General features: G+C 43.0%; 1 protein-coding gene across 3 annotated transcripts in view; it reads left to right on the forward strand.

Annotated features, from left to right (window-relative positions):
- The window catches only part of AFG1L (AFG1 like ATPase), a 129401-nt gene that overhangs the window by 33320 nt on the left and 77196 nt on the right, over positions 1 to 18885 (forward strand). For 2 of the 3 annotated variants that reach the window (XM_075923095.1, XM_075923093.1), the window contains exon 6: positions 11916 to 12015. The exons of the other annotated variant lie outside the window; for it this stretch is intronic. In XM_075923095.1, the coding sequence (XP_075779210.1) occupies positions 11916 to 12015 (100 nt within the window). The remainder of the gene's footprint in view (positions 1 to 11915; positions 12016 to 18885) is intronic. 3 annotated transcript variants of the gene reach the window in all.

Consider the following 18885-nt stretch of genomic DNA (forward strand, 5'->3'; position numbering starts at 1 on the left):
TTTCCACGAGAAACCACCTGTACCAGTCTTATTTAGGTTTTTCCAGGGAATTTAAAAACTCATCTTGAATTTTGATGTTGGGCATTTTAACTCTTGGCTTTAAATGAAGTGCTATTTCGGATTCTTAACCTGATTGTTTGCTGTTACTGTTCATACTCACTGAAATAAATGTAAAATTATCGCAAAACAGAGCTCTGCAGAAAATGATACCTGTAGTTAAGTACCTGTCAAGGCTGTTTTCCACTCTGTCACTTTGAGTGCAGAAGGTGAGGACCCGCAAGAGACCTTCTGCCTCCAGAGACTTCTGTTTTAAAAACTTCTCAAGGTCACAGATTCCCTAGCCTTGGGAGGTATGCTGCCATCACTCAAGTGAAAAAAAACAACAACCTTTCTCTTTGAACCCAGGAAGAAATTACTTGGGAAATTCTTCCAAAAGAGTACTCCAAGCTCTTTTACCACAAGAGAGCTTGAAAAAAAAGAAAACAAATTGTAATCTCTGATGGCTGGCTTCTCAGTCTTAGGCATGCATACACAGACCTCCTATTAACTTCCAGGACATAAGAATCAGATCATAGTCTTTAAAAAGGTGATTTTATTAACAAAACAAAAGATATACTTGGTAAAGTATACTTGGTTGCCGGTGTCATAGAAAAACAGACTGAAGCACTGAGAATAGCTTCCCTTGGGATTCAGCTTTAAGTACAGTGTATGGGGGGGGGGGGGGGGGGGGCAAGTGGACTTAGCACAGAGGAGTTTAACCAATCAACAAAATAAAGAAAAAAACCTAATTGCATCTAAATAAACATTCCCTAACCGTTACATACCCATATCTTCAAGGTCCATTCCATTTCTAGGCACATATATTCCTTTTCTAGGTATGGGGGTCCCTGTGATTCAGTTCATCTTTTCCCCCTCGCTCCTGATTTAAAACTCCCACAAAAGAAAAGCAGCAAGCAGATTTCCTTTCCATTCACATCTCAACACTTTTCCCCCATTGGTTCTTCTGCCCCCCCTGCTAACATCTCTTAGCCTACCTGGGTTTTTTAATCTCTTAGGCTGTGTTTACACTACACGTTTTTGTGGCAGAAAATATGCTAATGAGGGGCTAATTAGCATGAGTCGTGATATCATTAGTATATTTTCTGCCATTCTTTTTGTGCAAGGGGTTTTTGCGCAAAAAGAAGCAGTGTAGCTGTTTCTGTTTTGCACAAAAAACCCATTTTGCACAAGATCTTTATGCCTCTCTGGGATCTTGTGCAAAACAGGGTTTTTGCACAAAATGGAAGTGGCTACACTGCTTCTTTTTGCTCAAAATCCCCTTGCGCAAAAAGAAACAGCAGAGAATATGCTAATGATATCATGACTTATGCTAATTAGTCCCCCATTAGCATATTTTCTGCTGCAAAAACTCTCAGTGTAAGCAAAGACTCAGTTACTGAATGCTAGGATATTTAGAAAAGGGCAGCACCTCTCTAATCCATCACAGTACCAAAGGAATTATTTCTGATTCTTAATCTCTTTGCAATCCAGTATTGGATATATTGGATTAAATAACTCTTTTCCTATATGGGTACCCACTTCTTGGTTACTCCTGTATTGAGGAGTTTTCTGCTTTTGTTCCACATTTCCAAGGTATACGCAGATCCTAGAATTTATTTTCAACCTGATTGCCTCTTCACCCTATGTCAAGGTAGAAATACAGCAGTCATTTTACTGAATAAATAATGCTTTCTTTTTTGTGTCTTCAAGGTATGACTGGGAGGGAGATACAATAAATTTATTATAACACATGTTACTATTTCCAAGACATTGAACACTTATATCAATTTTAGAAATGTATTTGTTAATGAGTATTGCACAGTAAGAATCATTACTGTAAATGGGAAAATAATCAAGGAGGTCGACTAATATATTTACTTGGATCAACAGTTGAACAGAAACGACTCATTCAAAGGGGAGTGCAGTAGGAGGAGAAAGGCAGGATGGGCAAGTTTAATCAAAATAAATATGGCTGTAGTGGATGATAAGCTGCCATGCAGAAAAGGAAAGAACTGTTTAACTCAGCTGTTTTGCCAGAAGTGCTATATGAAGTGAAAAGCTAGTATACAACAAAAGCAGAGGAAGAAAAATTTGCTGTACCCAGAGAGCAATGGAAAGGCGAATGTGTAAGATATTGCTCTGTAATCACATACCAAATGAGAGTCAAAGGTATACAGGGTGACCAATATAGTGCAGGCGATGTAAAACAAAAGTGGAGATACGTGGGTCATGTGGTCCTCAAGCAAGACAATAGATGGACAACCTGCATTAGTGCACAACCCTCCCTCTTCCCCCGCCCCATCCTCCCTTTCTTTCACCAGGCTGGGGCAGACCAAAAAATGCACTGAGCCAATCCCATGACAAAACTCTTTGGCCAAAAATGGAAAGAATGTTCTCACAACAAATAAGAATGTTGTGGTGTTGACTTTTATTCATGGAGGGATGGATGAGGACAAGCCGGACAAAGGTGATTTATTAGTTTGTTACTATGGTGAATTCAGAGATTTCAAAATGATCCAATGATAGATTGGTGATCACCTGTAGTAAGTTATATACTATGTAAGCCAGTGGTCTCCAGCCTTTTTCAGCACAAGATCACTTTTTGAATTTGTGTGCAATCCAGGATCTACCTCAAACCCAAATACCCTGGCCCCGCCTCCTTTGTGCCCCTTCTCCAAGACCCTGCCCCTGCTCACTCCATCCTCCCTCCCACTTCCCCCGCCCCATCCTCCCTTTCTTTCACCAGGCTGGGGCAGAGGGTTTGGGCGCAGGCTCTGGTCTCAGGAATTTGGAGTGTGAGGGGGGCTGTGAGCTGAGCCTGGAGCAGGGGTTGGTGTGCAGGAGGAGAGTGGGCAGGGTACAGGCTCTGTAAGGGAATTTGGGTTCAAGGGGCCCAGGGCTAGGACAGGGATTTGGGGTACAGGAGGGGGTTCATGACTGGGGGAGGGGATTGGAGCTGACTTCAGCTGGGCACTGCTTACCTCAGATGACTCCTAGGTGATGGTGCAGTGGGGCTAAGGCAGGCTTATCTATGCCCTGGCCCTCTATCACTCTCCAAAGCAGCCAGCAAATTCTCTCCATCCCAAGCCCTGATGTGCCCCCGCCCTCCGTTCTGTGAACATAGAATACAGGGTGAGAGGGGGCATCCTGACATGAGCGCCCCCTCCTCTCCCTTACCTGCTCTGCACCGCAAGCAGGAAGCTCTCAAGGAGGGGCAGCTCCAAGGCAAAAGGCAGGAGGTGTGCAGCAGTGGGGGAAGAGGCAGCTGAAGTGCTGGCACTTGATAGCCCCTTGGCCACACCAGTCAAGATCACCTGTCAAAGGCGCCAAGATCTACCAGTAGATCCTGATCCACTGGTTGGTGACCACTGATGTAAGCCATGTGTGGTAATCTATGGGTTTTAATTAATGAAGCCCAATTTTCAGAAATTTGCTAAGGCCTTCCATTCTGAATATGTCATCTTTCTGTCTAAGTAGTCACAAAGTGATATGATGTTTGGGAGAGCTGTTCAAATAAGGGGAACAAACTCTTAAAGAGACACATATAATCCTTCATTACCCTACTTCAGTTGTCTCCTTTTTTAGCCCAAGATCTCTTTCTGAAATTAAGTGCAACCCAAGATCTACTTTGCCCTGCCCTAAGAAGGGGTAGAGTGTGCCATCTCCGCGAGGGTCCAAAGCTGGTGCAGGAGGGTATATGGTGTGCTAATTCGGGGGGGAGGGGAGGGCAGGCTGGGGAAGGGGATTGGGATGAGTGAGGAGGTACGGAGGTACAGAATGCTAGCTCTGGGAGAGGGCTTAGGTCTGGTGCTTGGGGGGCAGGAGAGGGTTCAAAGTGCAAGAGAGGGTATTGGGTCCTGGCTCTAGGAGGGGGCTCAAGGCTGGGGCTTGTGGTACAGGAGGGTTTATGGGGTGTTGTTTCAGGGATGGGTGTGGAGGTTGGTATGTAGCCTTCTGCTGGGCAGCACTTATCACCTGCAGGCTAAGGCCAGCTCTCTACCTGCCCCGGCTCCTTGCTGCTCCTGGAAGGGGACAACATGGCTCCATGTGCTCAACCCCCTCAGCTTCAATTTGCCACAGTTCCCTCTTCCCAGACAATGAGAGCTTCAGGGAGAGGTGCCGGCAGAAAGAAGGGCAGCTCGCATAACCCTGTTGTTCCCTTCTGAGAGCAACGTGGGCCCAAGGCAGGCAGGGAGCCTGCCTTAGCCTGACTGCGCTGCCACCTAGGCACTGCAGGTGATAAATGCTGCTCAGAAGGAGACTGCACACCAACTCTCAGACCCGTCCCAGAGCCAACACCATGTACCTTCTCCTGTTCCCTAAGCCCCAGCCCTGAGCCCCCTCCTAGAGCTTGCACACAAGAGACTCCTGTCCCCTCGTCTTCCTCTGCCCACACACAGGTCCATATTGGCTGCTTCCAGGAACGAGCTGACAGTGTAGAGACTGGGGCAAGCCAGGAGCCTGCTGCATGAGTGGAGATCACGATTGACCTAAGAGACTTCCCAGCTTCAACCTCTGAATTGTGATAGACCACTTGATGACCATTGCCCTAGTTGGTTTCCCCAGCAGAGATGCTAGTCTGTAGTCTTCATACAAGACTTGATTTACTCAAATTTAAGCAAACACTGAATTTACAAATACAACCGGAAGAAAAACAAAAGAGGCAGAACAAATATAACTGTGACATACAGACAAAATTGTCCACAATGACAGCTGAAAAAATCCTTTCACTTGAAACAGATAATGACAGTGGAAGCAAGTTGTTATTCCTACAGCAGAATCATGATCATGCATTATAGAAATGGTCAGAAGTACCAGAGAAGTTATCAAGATTTAATTGAAATACTGAAATATCTTTAGATACCGTGTCCAGACAGGAGAAAAGGTGAAAATGTTGTCCTTTGTGGTATAGAGGAGATGAGATTCCTGTAGCGCTGGCAGCAGAAACAATGAATATGCCCACTTTTCAGCAACCACTAAATGCAGAATTATTAAAGACAGGTGCATTGCTGAATTTGCTGAGTCCCTGAAGTGACATCTCGGCCATCCTGGAGTAAATCATGTTAGAGCCTATAAGAGTGGAGGTAGGAAACAAACAGACAAATACAGAATTAAAATAACTTATTGAGTAAGTGACTTAGAAAAGCATTTCAGAGTCTATTGACTTATTCTACTTATTATTTCCTTATGTTCTTATTGAAAGATTGCAGATATCTTAAAGTGGAGATATAATAGGTGTCATGTTGCAAGTACTGTATAGGTGCCACTAATGCCGGTGTTTAAAGCTCTGAGCATGCTTTCTGAATTAGATGTTTCTGATAGCTTGATCCATCTTTAATATGAGCAGCTTGTTCACAGATTAATAAATAGTAGTTTTTCTTCCCAATCTTTGTCATTAGTGTTTCTGATAAATATTAAACAACCCATCATCTTTTTTGCATCCACATAAATAGTATACTCCTTTAATAGATGGCCCTAAATGTAAAATCCTGAGATTCATGCCATTTGTAATTATAATTTTGGTGCTTTTCAATATCCTGACGGATGGTTTATAAAATCTGAGTTTTATTTTGTGGAGTGTTCAAATAACTCTATACACAAGTAATTAGGCTTCTAATTTTGTAATACCTGTAGTGTAGGTAGCGATGGTAATAAAAATAGAATCCCTACTTTTTGGTAAGCAGAATGATCACGTAGAGATAGTATTTAAACACTATTCAGTTTCACTTGGGTTTAAAAAAGAATTACAGTTTAGACAGTTTTTACAAGCCAGCAAAGCTATTAAAAGCCTCTAATAAAAAACTAGGCTCTTATTTTTGTGCTAATACTAATTACTGATAATACATGCTTATGTTTGTCATTCATTATATGGAGCAGTACCAATCAGTGGATGACTGAGTCTCAAGCACTTACACATGTAAATTAACTATTCGATTTTTTTCTTTTTTACTTAAGTGAGTCATAATGGAAAGCAGCACTAGGTCATAAAAATCTTTTCTCTTAAATGCTAATGAAATTTCTCCATTCTCTCCATTAGCAGACTCCCCTTATTGGTAATTTGTAGCCTTCTCTTTTGTTCCTGGTTGTAATGAATGCTTGGTACAGAAAAAACCTGAGCTATGAGAACGCTTCAGTTATTGTCTTCTGCTTGCTTACAATGTAAAATTATCTTTCTCTTCCAAAGCTGTACAAGATCAAAAGAAAATAAATTGGCACCCCAGTACACAAAATGACTCTTGCTTTATTAATTATATAGTTTTCAAAAGTTAATTTATTCTGGTAAGGCAAAAACACTAAAATTCTGTAACATCAAATAACTCAGTAACAACCTTTATTCATTGGTTTATTTTACTTAATTGTAAACATTTTCACTTGAGTGTACATAAATGTTATTCTCTTCAGTCATCCATTATATACTCTGCTCCTGCAAAAGTATATTCTGCCACATAAGTGTGTAATTAAAAAAATACAAAGTTTGTCGTAAAATAACTTGTATCATAATCTTAAAAATCCAATTCCTGAAATTTGTGTTGACACAATAAAAAAATCTAAGTTCTTTTTAAATTTGAAATTGTGTTCTCACTTCTGATCAGAAATAACACTGTCATTCTAGCAGTTGGAGAAAAAGCTTCTGTTTGAGTGTGCACAAACTTTCAAGTTAAATAATGTAAGCACTATTTTCCTTTATATGTCTTGGGTTTTGAAGACAATCTTAGGAATTTCTGAAGGTTTAATATTTCAGAAGAGCCTTCAGGAAAATATCAGTAGCTGACATGTAAGCAGCTGCGCTCAACAGGTTGGGTGTTCCTCAGCCAATACATGCATACATTGATCGAAGTGTAATAACTGTCCTGAACATATCAGAGGGTTGCTGGATGATAGATGCACTCTATGGAGTGTGTTACTGAACTTATAAAATGATTTATTGTTGAGGAAGGAAAAAAATATTTTAAAAAAACCCCAAAACAATCCTAACATAAGTCCGCCTGAAAGAACTAGATGAATGACTGACCAAAGATGGATCCCAAGGGCGAAGAAAACTGATTCTATTTAAGCTTTCTTCTCTCTCCAAACTAACTGTCAGGAGCAGACTTTAAGGCAGGGGTGGGCAATAATTTTTGATGTGGGGCCACTCCAAGAACTTGGAAAGTGGTCAGGGGCTGCACTCTTTCATATTAATGGAGGACATGCTGGGTCTGGAATGTCTGTGAAGGAGGCAGTCGTGACCTGGGTTAGGGGACTAGGGTGCAGGGATTAGGGTTGTGACATGGGGCAAGAGAGGGCTATGACCTGGGTAAGGGGACTAGAGTGCAGGAGCGAGTGGAGGGCTTTGGATTGTGAGCTAGGGCAGGAGAGAGTTGTGACTTTGGACAGGGGATAGGGATCCAGGGGTTTGGGTTGTGACCTGGGACAGGAGATTGGGATGTAGGATCTGGGAGGAGATATGGAGGCAGAGGGTTTGGATTATGTGGAATAAGGGGGGAAAAGATACGGTGCCCAGAGGCAGTCTCTGGCTGGGATACTTATCTGCTTGATTCCGAGCCAGCAGCCTTCTCAAGCAGACTTCTGCCTGCCCCATCCCTGTGCTGCCTGAGGGGCGGGGGCCAGCGTGTTTCACAAGTTGCCTATTGACAACAGGCAGCTCCCATTGGCCGGAAACCGGCCAGTGGGATTGCGCTGGAGGTGGGAGCAGCGCGTGAAGCACCACTCCTCAGCTCACAGCTGTGAAAGAGAAACAGCCATGGCACTTTTCTGAGTGGTGGTAGGAGTAAACGAGACAAGCAGGGAGTCTGCCTGAGACTCCCCACTGCGTCTACAGGCTGGATCTGGTGGCTTAGCAGGCCGGATGCAGCCTGCGGAGGATATTTTGCCCAGGCCTGGTCTAAGGCTACACTAAGATCACAGCTGTACCACTGAAACTGTGCCCCTCTAATGTTTCTTGTGAAGCTGCTCTGTGCTTGCAGGGGAGAACTCTCCTGGTAGAATTAAATCACCCGCAATGAGTGGCGGTAGCTGTGTTGGAGGGAGAGCATTTCCTGCTGACATAGCGCAGTCTACACTGACACTTTTGTCAGTGAAACTTATGTTGGTGGTGGGGGAGGTGTTATTTTCATAACCTTGACTAACAAAAGGCTTACTGACAAAAGTGTTATATGTAGACAAAGCCTTATTCTTTTCCCTTCCCCATATTTGACTTGGTTCCTCACAGATTAGTGGATTAATCTTAGACCTTAGTGGCTTCAACTACTTCACCCTCAAACTCCCAGAAGTTTTAAGGCCAGATGTATACATAAACTTTTGCCAATATAGTAATGTTGGGGGAGGGGGGATTTTTTTTGAGGTATGATGATGTATACCAGCAAACCCCCTTTTGTAGGCACAGTAATGTTGGCAAAGAAGAGCTTTTGCTGGCAATCAAGGATGATAAAGCCATTGAGGATAAACTAAATGATTTCTTTGCTTCAGTCTTCACGGCTGAGGACATTAGGGAGATTCCCAAATCTGCACCGTCCTTTGTGGGTGATGAATCTGAGGAACTGTCCCGGATTGAAGTGTCATTAGAGGAGGTTTTGGAACAAATAGAAAAACTTAATGTCAACAAATCTCCGGGACCAGATGGCATTCATCCAAGGGTTCTAAAAAAACTCAAATGGGAAATTGCTGAACTATTATCTGTGGTTTGTAACCTATCCTTTAAATCGGCTTCTGTACCTAATGACTGGAAGGTAGCCAGTGTGACACCAATATTTTAAAAGGGCTCTAGAGGCGATCCTGGCAATTACTGATCGGTAAGTCTAACTTCAGTACCAGGCAAATTAGTCGAAACAATAGTAAAGAATAAAATTGTGAGGCATGTAGAAGAACATAATTTGTTGGACAAAAGTCAGCATGGTTTCTGTAAAGGGAAATCATGTCTTACTAATCTATTAGAGTTCTTTGATGGGGTTAACAAACATGCGGACAAGGGGGATCCAGTAGATATAGTATACTTAGATTTTCAGAAAGCCTTTGACAAGGTCCTTCACCAAAGGCTCTTGTGTAAATTACATTGTCATGGGATAAGAGGGAAGGTCTTTTCTTGTATTGAGTACTGGTTAAAAGACCGAAAACCAAGGGTAGGGATAAATGGTAAATTTTCAGAATGGAGAGGGATAACTAGTGGTGTCCCCCAAGGGTCAGTCCTGGGACCAATCCTTTTCAACTTATTCATAAATGATCTGGAGAAAGGAGTAAGCAGTGAGGTGGTAAAGTTTGCGGATGATACCAAACTGTTTAGGATAGTCAAGACAGAAGCAGACTGTAAGGGACTCCAAAAAGATCTCACCAAACTGAGTGATTGGATAACAAAATGGCAAATGAAATGTAATGTGGATAAGTGTAAAGTAATGCACATCAGGAAAAATAATCCCAACTATACGTGTAGTATGATGGGGGCTAATCTGGCTATGACAAATCAGGAAAGAGAGTTATCGTGGACAGTTCTCTGAAAACTTCCACACAGAGTGCAGCGGCGGTCAAAAAGGCAAATAGGACGCTAGGAATTATTAAGGAAGGGATAGAAAATAAGACACAGAATATCTTACTGCCCCTGTATAAAACTATGGTACGCCCACATCTTGAATACTGTGTACAGATGTGGTCTCCTCACCTCAAAAAAGATATTTTGGCCTTGGAAAGGGTTCAGAAAAGGGCAACTAAAATGGTTAGGGATTTGGAACGGGTCCCATATGAGGAGAGGCTAAAGCGACTGGGACTCTTCAGTTTAGAAAAGATGAAACCGACGGGGGATATGATAGAAGTATATAAAATCATGAGTGGTGTGGAGAGGGCGGATAAAGTAAAGTTATTTATTAGTTCCCATAGTAGAAGAACTAGAGGACACCAAATGAAATTAATGGGTAGCAGGTTTAAAACTAATAAAAGAAAGTTGTTCTTCACACAGCGTGTAGTCAACCTGTGGAACTCCTTGCCAGAGGAGGCTGTGAAGGCTAGGACTATAACAGAGTTTAAAGAGAAGCTAGATAATTTCCTGGAGGTTAAGTCCATAAAAGGCTATTAGCCAGGGATAGAATTGGTGTCCCTGGCCTTTGTTTATCAGAGGCTGGAGAGGGATGGTAGGAGACAAATCGCTTGATCATTGTCTTCGGTCCACCCTCTCTGGGGCACCTGGTGCTGGCCACTGTTGGCAGACAGGATACTGGGCTAGATAGACCTTTGGTCTGACCCAGTACGGCCGTTCTTATGTTATTTTATTTCGTTTGGGAAATGGCATGATGAGTCTATCAGCAAAAGCATTCTTGCCTCTATAAGGTTCATCTACACTAGAAGGGTTTATCGGTCTACATTTTCTAATGTAGATTAAGGCCTGATCTGCCCTAGGAATAAAAAAAATCAACATCTATATGAGAGATGTAGTTATGCTGACCTAAACCCTGGTGTAGACAGCATTAGGTCAGTGGGAGAATTGTCCTGGCAATCCAGCTACTGCCTGTCAGGGAGGTGGATTAGCTATGCAAGCAAGAGAAGCCCTCCTGTCAATGTAGGTAGCACCTGCAATCTTACGTGGAGACATGTCTCTAGTTACTGCCTCTCAGAGAACGGGATTACCTATGCCGATAGGAGCGTTTTAAGTGTAGACATACCCTAGTCTTAAAGCTCCAATCCTTTAACTGATAACAGGTGGATGGACTATTTAGCCTGTGAACAGTATGGTTTCATGTGGGTATAGTAGTTCACTCATGTGTTATCTACTGCATAATTAGAGCCCGCAGCTCCAATCCTGCAATCCATACATGAAGAGACCTCCTCGTGGGATTAGGGCCTAAATTAAGACCAAATATAACAAAAGGATGTAATGAACAATCGGAGGGAAAGTACAGGGGAAACACAGATAACAGTGATAAAGTTGGTATAGTTACTAGGTACACTGATTTTTTTTATTAGCCAGTGAGAATCTGTAATCAATATATTATATTTTCATACCTAATTTTTCTTGTGTTCAGAAAATATTGCATTTTTCTTCATTCTGATGCATATAGCATTATGTATGTTGCAAGTCTAGAGTATCAGTTTCTAGATTCCACAAAAAGTTAGTTGAAGCTAACCTTAGTAAATTGCCTAAGAATTTTCACTTTACTGCTTGTTGTTAATTTTTTTCAATATTAATTGTAGCACCCATTTTTTTCATGTTTTGTAAGTGAATGTTTTGTCTGAAGGTTAGAAGAGGCTGACTATGCTGGAAGTGACTGCAGTGCCTTTTGATTATTCATGGACAGTAATAGAAGGCACTTAAAAAGAACAATGAAATTGCTTATTTTTGTGATGGGCCATCTGTTGAATTGTTTTGTGCAACAATCACACAATGGTATCTATGTCATATCATTCTATTTTCTACAGCAGCTGATTATGTGTAGCTGGCTACTTGTCCTTATTTCTAAAGTCCCATGACCATTTAAAGTCACCTCTACTAACCTTTACTAGAAAGGTAATAGAAATGTAAATCAGCTGGTGTGTGTTTTCTTTCTTTATCTTCTGTTTTTCATGTTGGTTCTAATTAATTAGGCCTCTTTGAAATGTTTAGGTCTGTTTTCTGTCTCTCCCACCTGTAGTTTTATAATAGAAGTTAACATGGAATCATTTAGCAATTGGTAAAGAAATGATGGGGTTCTGCAATAAAGAGCAGGCAAGTTTTAAAAGATTGTCATGCGTTCTCTGCTTATTAATTGTCTCTCTTATTCTCGCCCTGCCCAAGCAATAATTAGAATCTTTCTCCCGGATTTTACTAGAAAGCCATTTTTTTCTGACTGTGAAACCATTTGAAGATCTATTATGGCAGAAGTTGAAAGCAAGACAAAAAACTGTGTTGTCTTCCACAGGTCACTGACATTGCTGATGCCATGATTCTGAAACAGCTTTTTGAAAATCTGTTCCAGAATGGGGTAGTCGTTGTGGCAACATCCAATAGGCCACCTGAAGGTAAAAACAAACATGCTATTATTATGATATAAGTACAGTATTTCTTATAAAAGCCATTTTTCATGTATTGAAATGTAATGGTGATAAAATCTCTAGGTTTAAAAAATCTGCGTTATTCTTTCCATGTCCATCTAGTTTTCTCTTGTATAGCAAAGAAAGGGTCCATCCTGGGTCCTGTCCCCTGTTCTCTCTCCTCCAACCCCATTCCCAAAATAATGTTTTTCCCTACTTTTACAGCCTCTGAAGTGATGGTTCTAATCTTTTCTATCTCTACAGTGGTGAGAGAAGCTGAGACAATACCTCAGGATTGATGGGCTTAAAGCGCAAAGCCAGAGCTTAGCCAGTAGAATGGAGGGGGAATGAGGCTAGGTCTACGCTTCAGGGGAAGGTCGAATTAAGATACACAACTTCAGCTACATTAATAACATAGATGAAGTCCATGTACCTTAATTCAAGTTTCCATGTGGTCTCCTCACAAGTGCCAGTGCCAATGGGGGTCGCCTCTGAGTTCAATTGCGGCAGCATCGATCTTCCGCTTAGTGAAGACATGGCCTGAGTAACTGTTTCTTCCCTCTCCATCCTTAGGCAGTGGTCTTATCTTCACTACCATGCTACATTGGTGACGCTGCAGCATGTCTGGTGAAGATGTGCTACATCAATGGGAGAGTGTCTCCCGCTGACATACCATGGTGGAGACACCACTTTAGGTTGGTGTAACTTATGTCACTAACAGGGCTGACCTTCAGGGCTTGTGTGTATCACCACTTATGTCTTCCCCATTATAAGCTCAGGATGTGATTTCCCCTGCTTGTGAACACATACTCTCATTAGCTCTCCTTGAATTAAAACGTGTATAAATAAGGAAGCTGCAGTAGCACAGGTAGCCTCAGCAGATGGATGGCTGAGCTGTGCCAAATACAGACCTGCCTGAAACTGGTTTGTATATACAGCCTCTCCCCCAGTAACGAACGAATTATGGACCAAACTATTTGCCGTAACTTGATTTGTTCGTAACTCTGACCCCATTGAGTTACATAGAGACCGTGCTGTTCGTAAGCGCGGGTCATGTTCATAACTGGGGGACCGCCTTTACGACCGCTCCATGGTAGCTTTGGTCATAAATGCGAATGGTCGTAACTCGACCGTTCGCAACTCGAGGACTGGCTGTACTTGATATGGCTCAGCCATGCCTCCAGTGCTGCTACCCATGCTGTCTTGGCTACCCTGTTATTTATGCTTGTGCTAGCTCAGTGAACTGGTGACTAACACCACAAGCATATAATTTACATGCCGCCCTAGTGCCATGGAATTTACACTGCTTTTTTTTCTAGTCCACCAATTGACGTGATCTACTAAGAAGCTCTGTCTACAACTGCTTTGACATCAGACAAAAGCACTTGCAAATCATTGATATATAATTTAAAAAAAAAAAGTCTTCACAATATTATTAAACAAATTTCATGGAGCCCTTAACTCTACAAAGCTTTAGACTAGGGCTACTCAATTTTGGAAGCCCCGGGGGCCACAATGATACTCACAGCACATGCCAAGGGCCACAACTTAAGTGTGGTTGCATATACATACAAATATATATGCAAATAGCTTCTTTCACACTGACGGGCATGAATACAAAGATTAAGGCAAGACTACACAGCATGCAGGCCCCATTTAAATCAGTTCTGCTGATATTAATAAAATGCAGTATTTACCCGATTTCCACCCATATGACAGCACTTTCAATGAGCAATGACAGTCCAGGAATTTAACTACTAAACCGCATATCAACAGAAGACCATTATATTGACTCACCATTGTGGAGCATGTTCTCAGTGGAGGCCATGTTCAAAGGATCCCACCTTCAGGCTGCATGTTGAGCCACATAAACCCAAACCGCACCACAGGCCACAAACAAACAGGCTACGGGCCGCATGTTGAGTAGCCCTGATTTAGACAAAGAGGGCTCTATAAACTAATCTTAAAATTGTTGGTAGCCAAATCATACTTCTAAGAGATAATGCAATAGTGTTAATAGCATAAAATTTTTATTCTTTGTATCAGGGGTTCCCAAACTTTTTGACACGGGGACCAGTAAATCCATTCACGAGCTTTTGGAGGACTGGTAACATTCATTTGCATATTTGCATATTCATGAAGCAAATTATGAATATTCCGATAAGTTGTTTCTGGTCCTCCCAAAGCCCGCAGTGCCAGCGTTAGTAGAACTTTTGATACAGTCACCCACAATATTCTTGCCAGTAAGTTAAGGGAATAGGGATTGGATAAATGGACAGTAAGATGGATAGAAAGCTGGCTAGATCAGGGTTTCCCAAACTTTTTACTTTAGTTGGAACCCGTCTTTTTTTCAGTACAGTTTTTTGCAGCCTCAAAATATAAACACATATAAAAAAAATTAAAAATGAATACATTTTCAGTGTTTCACCCGGCTGCATCCTCCGCCTAGCCTTTGCCAGGGTTTGGGGGACCCGGCGCCGCATGGGCACTCTAGGAGGTGGGAGCAGGAGCAGATTGGGGGTAGGGTATCTGGCTAGGAGGAAGGATTCAAGGAGGGGTAAGGTTGCCAGGTGTCCAGTTTTGTACTGTCCGGTATTTCAGGGTTTTCTCTGGGAAACAAATTGAGAAAATACTGGGCATATAAAATGTCTGGTACTTTCTAATTAGGTACGTTTTATTATTATTAGGTGTATCCGTCCGTAGCTGCGAGCTGCCTGGCTGGTAGATGTGCTCATGCTGCGTGAGTGTGTTTACCAGCCAGGCAGTTCGTAACTACTTGAGGGAACGTATGGGGGAGGGGGAGCAAAATGGAATCCCTGGGGCAGGACTCACTCGTCTGCCTGGGTCAGTCCCGCTTCCCGCCGGATAGCCCCGCTGCTCCCAACCCTGCTTCCCAGCGGCCGGTTCCTCCATACACATACCTCCTCCCAGCCCACCCCGCCCTGCTCCCCTCCCGGCAGCCACGCTGAGGCCCGATATTTTTTTACTGCGGCCCGGTATCGGGCCCCAGGCCATAGTTTGGAAAATGCTGCTTTATATGAAGTGTTATACAAGAACCAAAGGCTTTCAAATTATATTGATTTTCCTTGCTTAGAAGAGAATCACTTAAGCTTTAAAATACAGAATTTTTTTCCATTTGAAGAGTCCTAACTAGGGGGAAATGTTTAAATGTTATGGCTTTCAACCTTCAGTTATTATTGTAGTTTTAGTCTTGTTTTGAGTAATTCTAACTAAGCCAAAGATATGACACAACTAAGTAAAAGAAAAAAAGGCAAATTGGATTGTTGCTTAGTACGATTAGCAGCCATCTCTAAAAGGATAGCTTCAAAACCTCTGTTACACTGAGGGAAGCTTGTACCTAAATTTGCATCTGATTATTATTAATTAAGCCTCAGTGGAAGTTGCAGATACCACCAAACCTCACCTATCATAGGTGTTTGCTGACCCAAGAATGCCGCAGTAAATAAAAACGTTGCTCACTTTAAAAGGGCCAAACCATATATTGTAAAAGTTTTTATCCCAACCCCAAGAAGGAAAGAAGATAGAAAAGTACCCCACAAACACTAGGTTACACAAAATACAATAATTACACAGTCCAGTAGTTGACAGTGGGTGAGAAGCTTCTGTCTCTCAAACCTTTGGCTAATTGAAAGCCTCTGGTGAAAGACAAGGAGGAGATCCCTCGCAGTGGTGACCCTCTGCGGTGCTCTCGACCTCAAGCCTTAGGCTCCTTCCGAGCCCTTAGCGAGGAACAGAGAGGCGATCCCTCAGAGACCCTGGGGACGGGTATGGTGCAGGCAGGTAGTGATGATCCTCGTCTGGGGCCTTCCACTCCTAGATGCAGGAATCACTGGTGGAGACTTGCCTGGCGCTGATCTTCAGGTGGCTTCTGCTCTTCAGCAGGAACCAATGATAGACAGCTACCTATCCCTCACACCTGGACACAAAACCTGACTAGCTAGACTTGATGCTCCCGTCACGGACAAGTACCCAGCCGCTGGTGCAGTGAACCGACGCACTAATCCTAACGGACACACTCGATGACGAAATCTAACTAACCCTAACTAACTATAGACTAACATAAACAGACAGGAGACAAGCAGGGACAAAGGTGGCGCGAACGAACGCAGACAACTGCTAGCCAGGCCTTCAAAGCACCCTTCTCATAAATATTCATGATCTTTATCTTTAAAATCATTGGACCCTGTACAGGAAAACAAGGGTCCCTGATTGGGTGCTTTGATAAACAAGTTGTAACAGCCTGGATCAGTGTGCTGCATGCAGCAGCACAGTGTGACACGTGCAGCTACTTGCGTGCCATGTGCAACACTCCTAGAAACTTCTAACTGAATATGAATACAGCTAATACATATTCATAACTAAACATACATATTAATGATTGCTTATAAATATTAATGAGGTGTCAAGAATGAGCAGGCTACACCTCCAAAGTTAATAGGTGCTTGTAGGTCAAGAGTTGGGCTTGGGCCTACCTGTGTACTTCAAAATGTTAGTCTGTGAACAATTTGCTAAATACTGGTGTCCACCATTCATGGTGTATGTTGCTCCAATGGGGTATAGGAACCATAGAGGGGCTGCAGTGGCCCAAGAGAGAATTCACCTAACCAGATGCAGTGAGTAACTGTGGATAGTGGAAGCGGGGCACAATTGAAAGTTTTCTGGAGGCATATGTCCACCCCACATATTGCCTCTGTCTCCATCCCCTGAAACTTGATAAGCGTGTAGACAACATACAGCTATCTCTTTCTCCGTCTTGTGGTTGCCCTGCCCTTTGCAGAGCTTGTAGGCATCCTTCCCTGCCTCAGTCAATTTAGCAAGTGTTTAAAACAAGACCAACAAAAGGGGCAACAAAGTTAGGATCCACAGTCCCCCATACACCATCAGGGCAGGTGTTGCTAGGGTGGGAATGTGCTTGTGGCTAGATTGACTCAGTTAACAAGAAGAAGAAGACTTATCAGTCACTTTTTTGGGGGTGGGGTGGGGCGAGGGATTATGACACCTCTAAATCACCTTCTTCTTGATAGGCACATTGAATACTGCTGTTGTTTGAATATCCCCCGCTGCTGGGTCTGTACTGAAGCAGTAACAGGGTCTGCTCCCCCTTTTCCATCTCCCCCAAGCCTGCCCCCTTCAACTCTGGGTCTTTCTGGCTGGATTGGGCTACATCTCAGCTGCCTGTTGCTGACACCACATCACAGCTCCTCCTCCTCTTGATCTCAAAAATGACCCCAACTTCCTCAAAGGTGGTCTGCCGAGGCAATGAGAAACCCTGGGACTCCAGTAGCAGAGGAGAAACACCCCTCCAGCTCACACCACAACCCCTTGCCCATATCGGTGTCCCCTGCCACACTCCAACCCCCCCCCAACCCACACCCTTGCCTAGAGCTCCTTCCTGCCCCTTAAACCCTTCATCCCCTGGACCCATCCCAGAGGCTGCACCCTGAGCTAGAACCTATCCTCCTCTTGCACCCAGTGAAAATGAGCGAGTGAGCAAGGGGCCAGAGGAGAGAGTGATGGATGTATGTGGAGTGAGCAGAGGTGAAGCCTCAGGAGAGGGGCAGGGCAAGGGTGTTTGATTTTCTGCAGTTAGAAAGTTGTCAACCCTAGTATCCAAGCTCAGGACAAACTTTAGGATTTTTTCCTCTCTATTTCTGGACACAGAGGCAAGATAACAATATAGTTAGAGGGAACACTGTGTCCTGATGGCCAAGACATTGGTGCCACACTTAGGGTATGTCTACACTAGCTCGTTAGTTCGAGCTAGGTAGGCAAATGAGGGCAACCGGAGTTGCAAACGAAGCCCGGGATTTAAATAGTCGCGGGCTTCATCGCGGGCTTTAAATCCCGGGCTTCATTTGCAACTCCGGTTGCCCTTATTTGCCACCTAGCTCGAACTAACGAGCTAGTGTAGACATACCCTTAAGCTACGTCTAGACAACATGCCTCTGGCGACAGAGGCATGTAGATTAGGCTACCCGGCATAGGAAAATGTAGCGGCGATTTAAATAATCGCTGCTTCATTTAAATTTAAATGACTACCACGCTGAGCCGATCAGCTGTTTGTCGACTCAGTGCGATAGTCTGGATGCTCCGCGGTCGACATCAAAGGCATTTGTCGACCTCCCAGGTAAACCTCATCTTAGGAGGCATACCTGGGAGGTCGACAAATGCCTTTGATGTCGACCGCGGAGCATCGAGACTACCGCGCTGAGCCGACAAACAGCTGATCGGCTCAGCGCGGCAGATGTTTAAATTTAAATGAAGCGGTGATTATTTAAATCGCCACTTCATTTTCCTATGCCGGGTAGCCTAATCTACATGCCTCTGGCGACAGAGGCATGTAGTCTAGATGTACCCTTAGTACTGTTATATTTGCTTCTTTCCCACTGGAACATTAGAGTGAAATGTCAAGATGTAACCTCTGGAATCCCAACTTCACTCCTGTGCCAAAACCCATTTATCACATTTTCCTTGTTCTTCCCAAATGGAAAAATAAAGTAGTAAAATAAGGTCCATAGACTTTTTCTTAATTAATAGATGAGTTAATATAAATAACTGTCATTTATATTGTAAAAATTATTGTAATGCTCACTGTTTCTACCTGGTAAACTTTCATTCTTTTAAATGTATTGCTTACTATACAAATTGAGTTGTTCCTTAATTGTTAGAGATTGGTGTGAAAAGTGGTGCATGACTTTGTACAACTTTGTTCGTAATTAGATTTAAGAATCTGATTCACTTGTATCCAGATTTCTTATATGTATTGTCGTAGGGCACGTCTATACTTACCAGAAGATTGACGCTCTGGAGGTTGATCTTCTAGTATTCAAATTAGTG

The sequence above is a fragment of the Pelodiscus sinensis genome, chromosome 3 (assembly GCF_049634645.1).
Source record: "Pelodiscus sinensis isolate JC-2024 chromosome 3, ASM4963464v1, whole genome shotgun sequence".
NCBI lineage: Eukaryota > Metazoa > Chordata > Testudines > Trionychidae > Pelodiscus > Pelodiscus sinensis.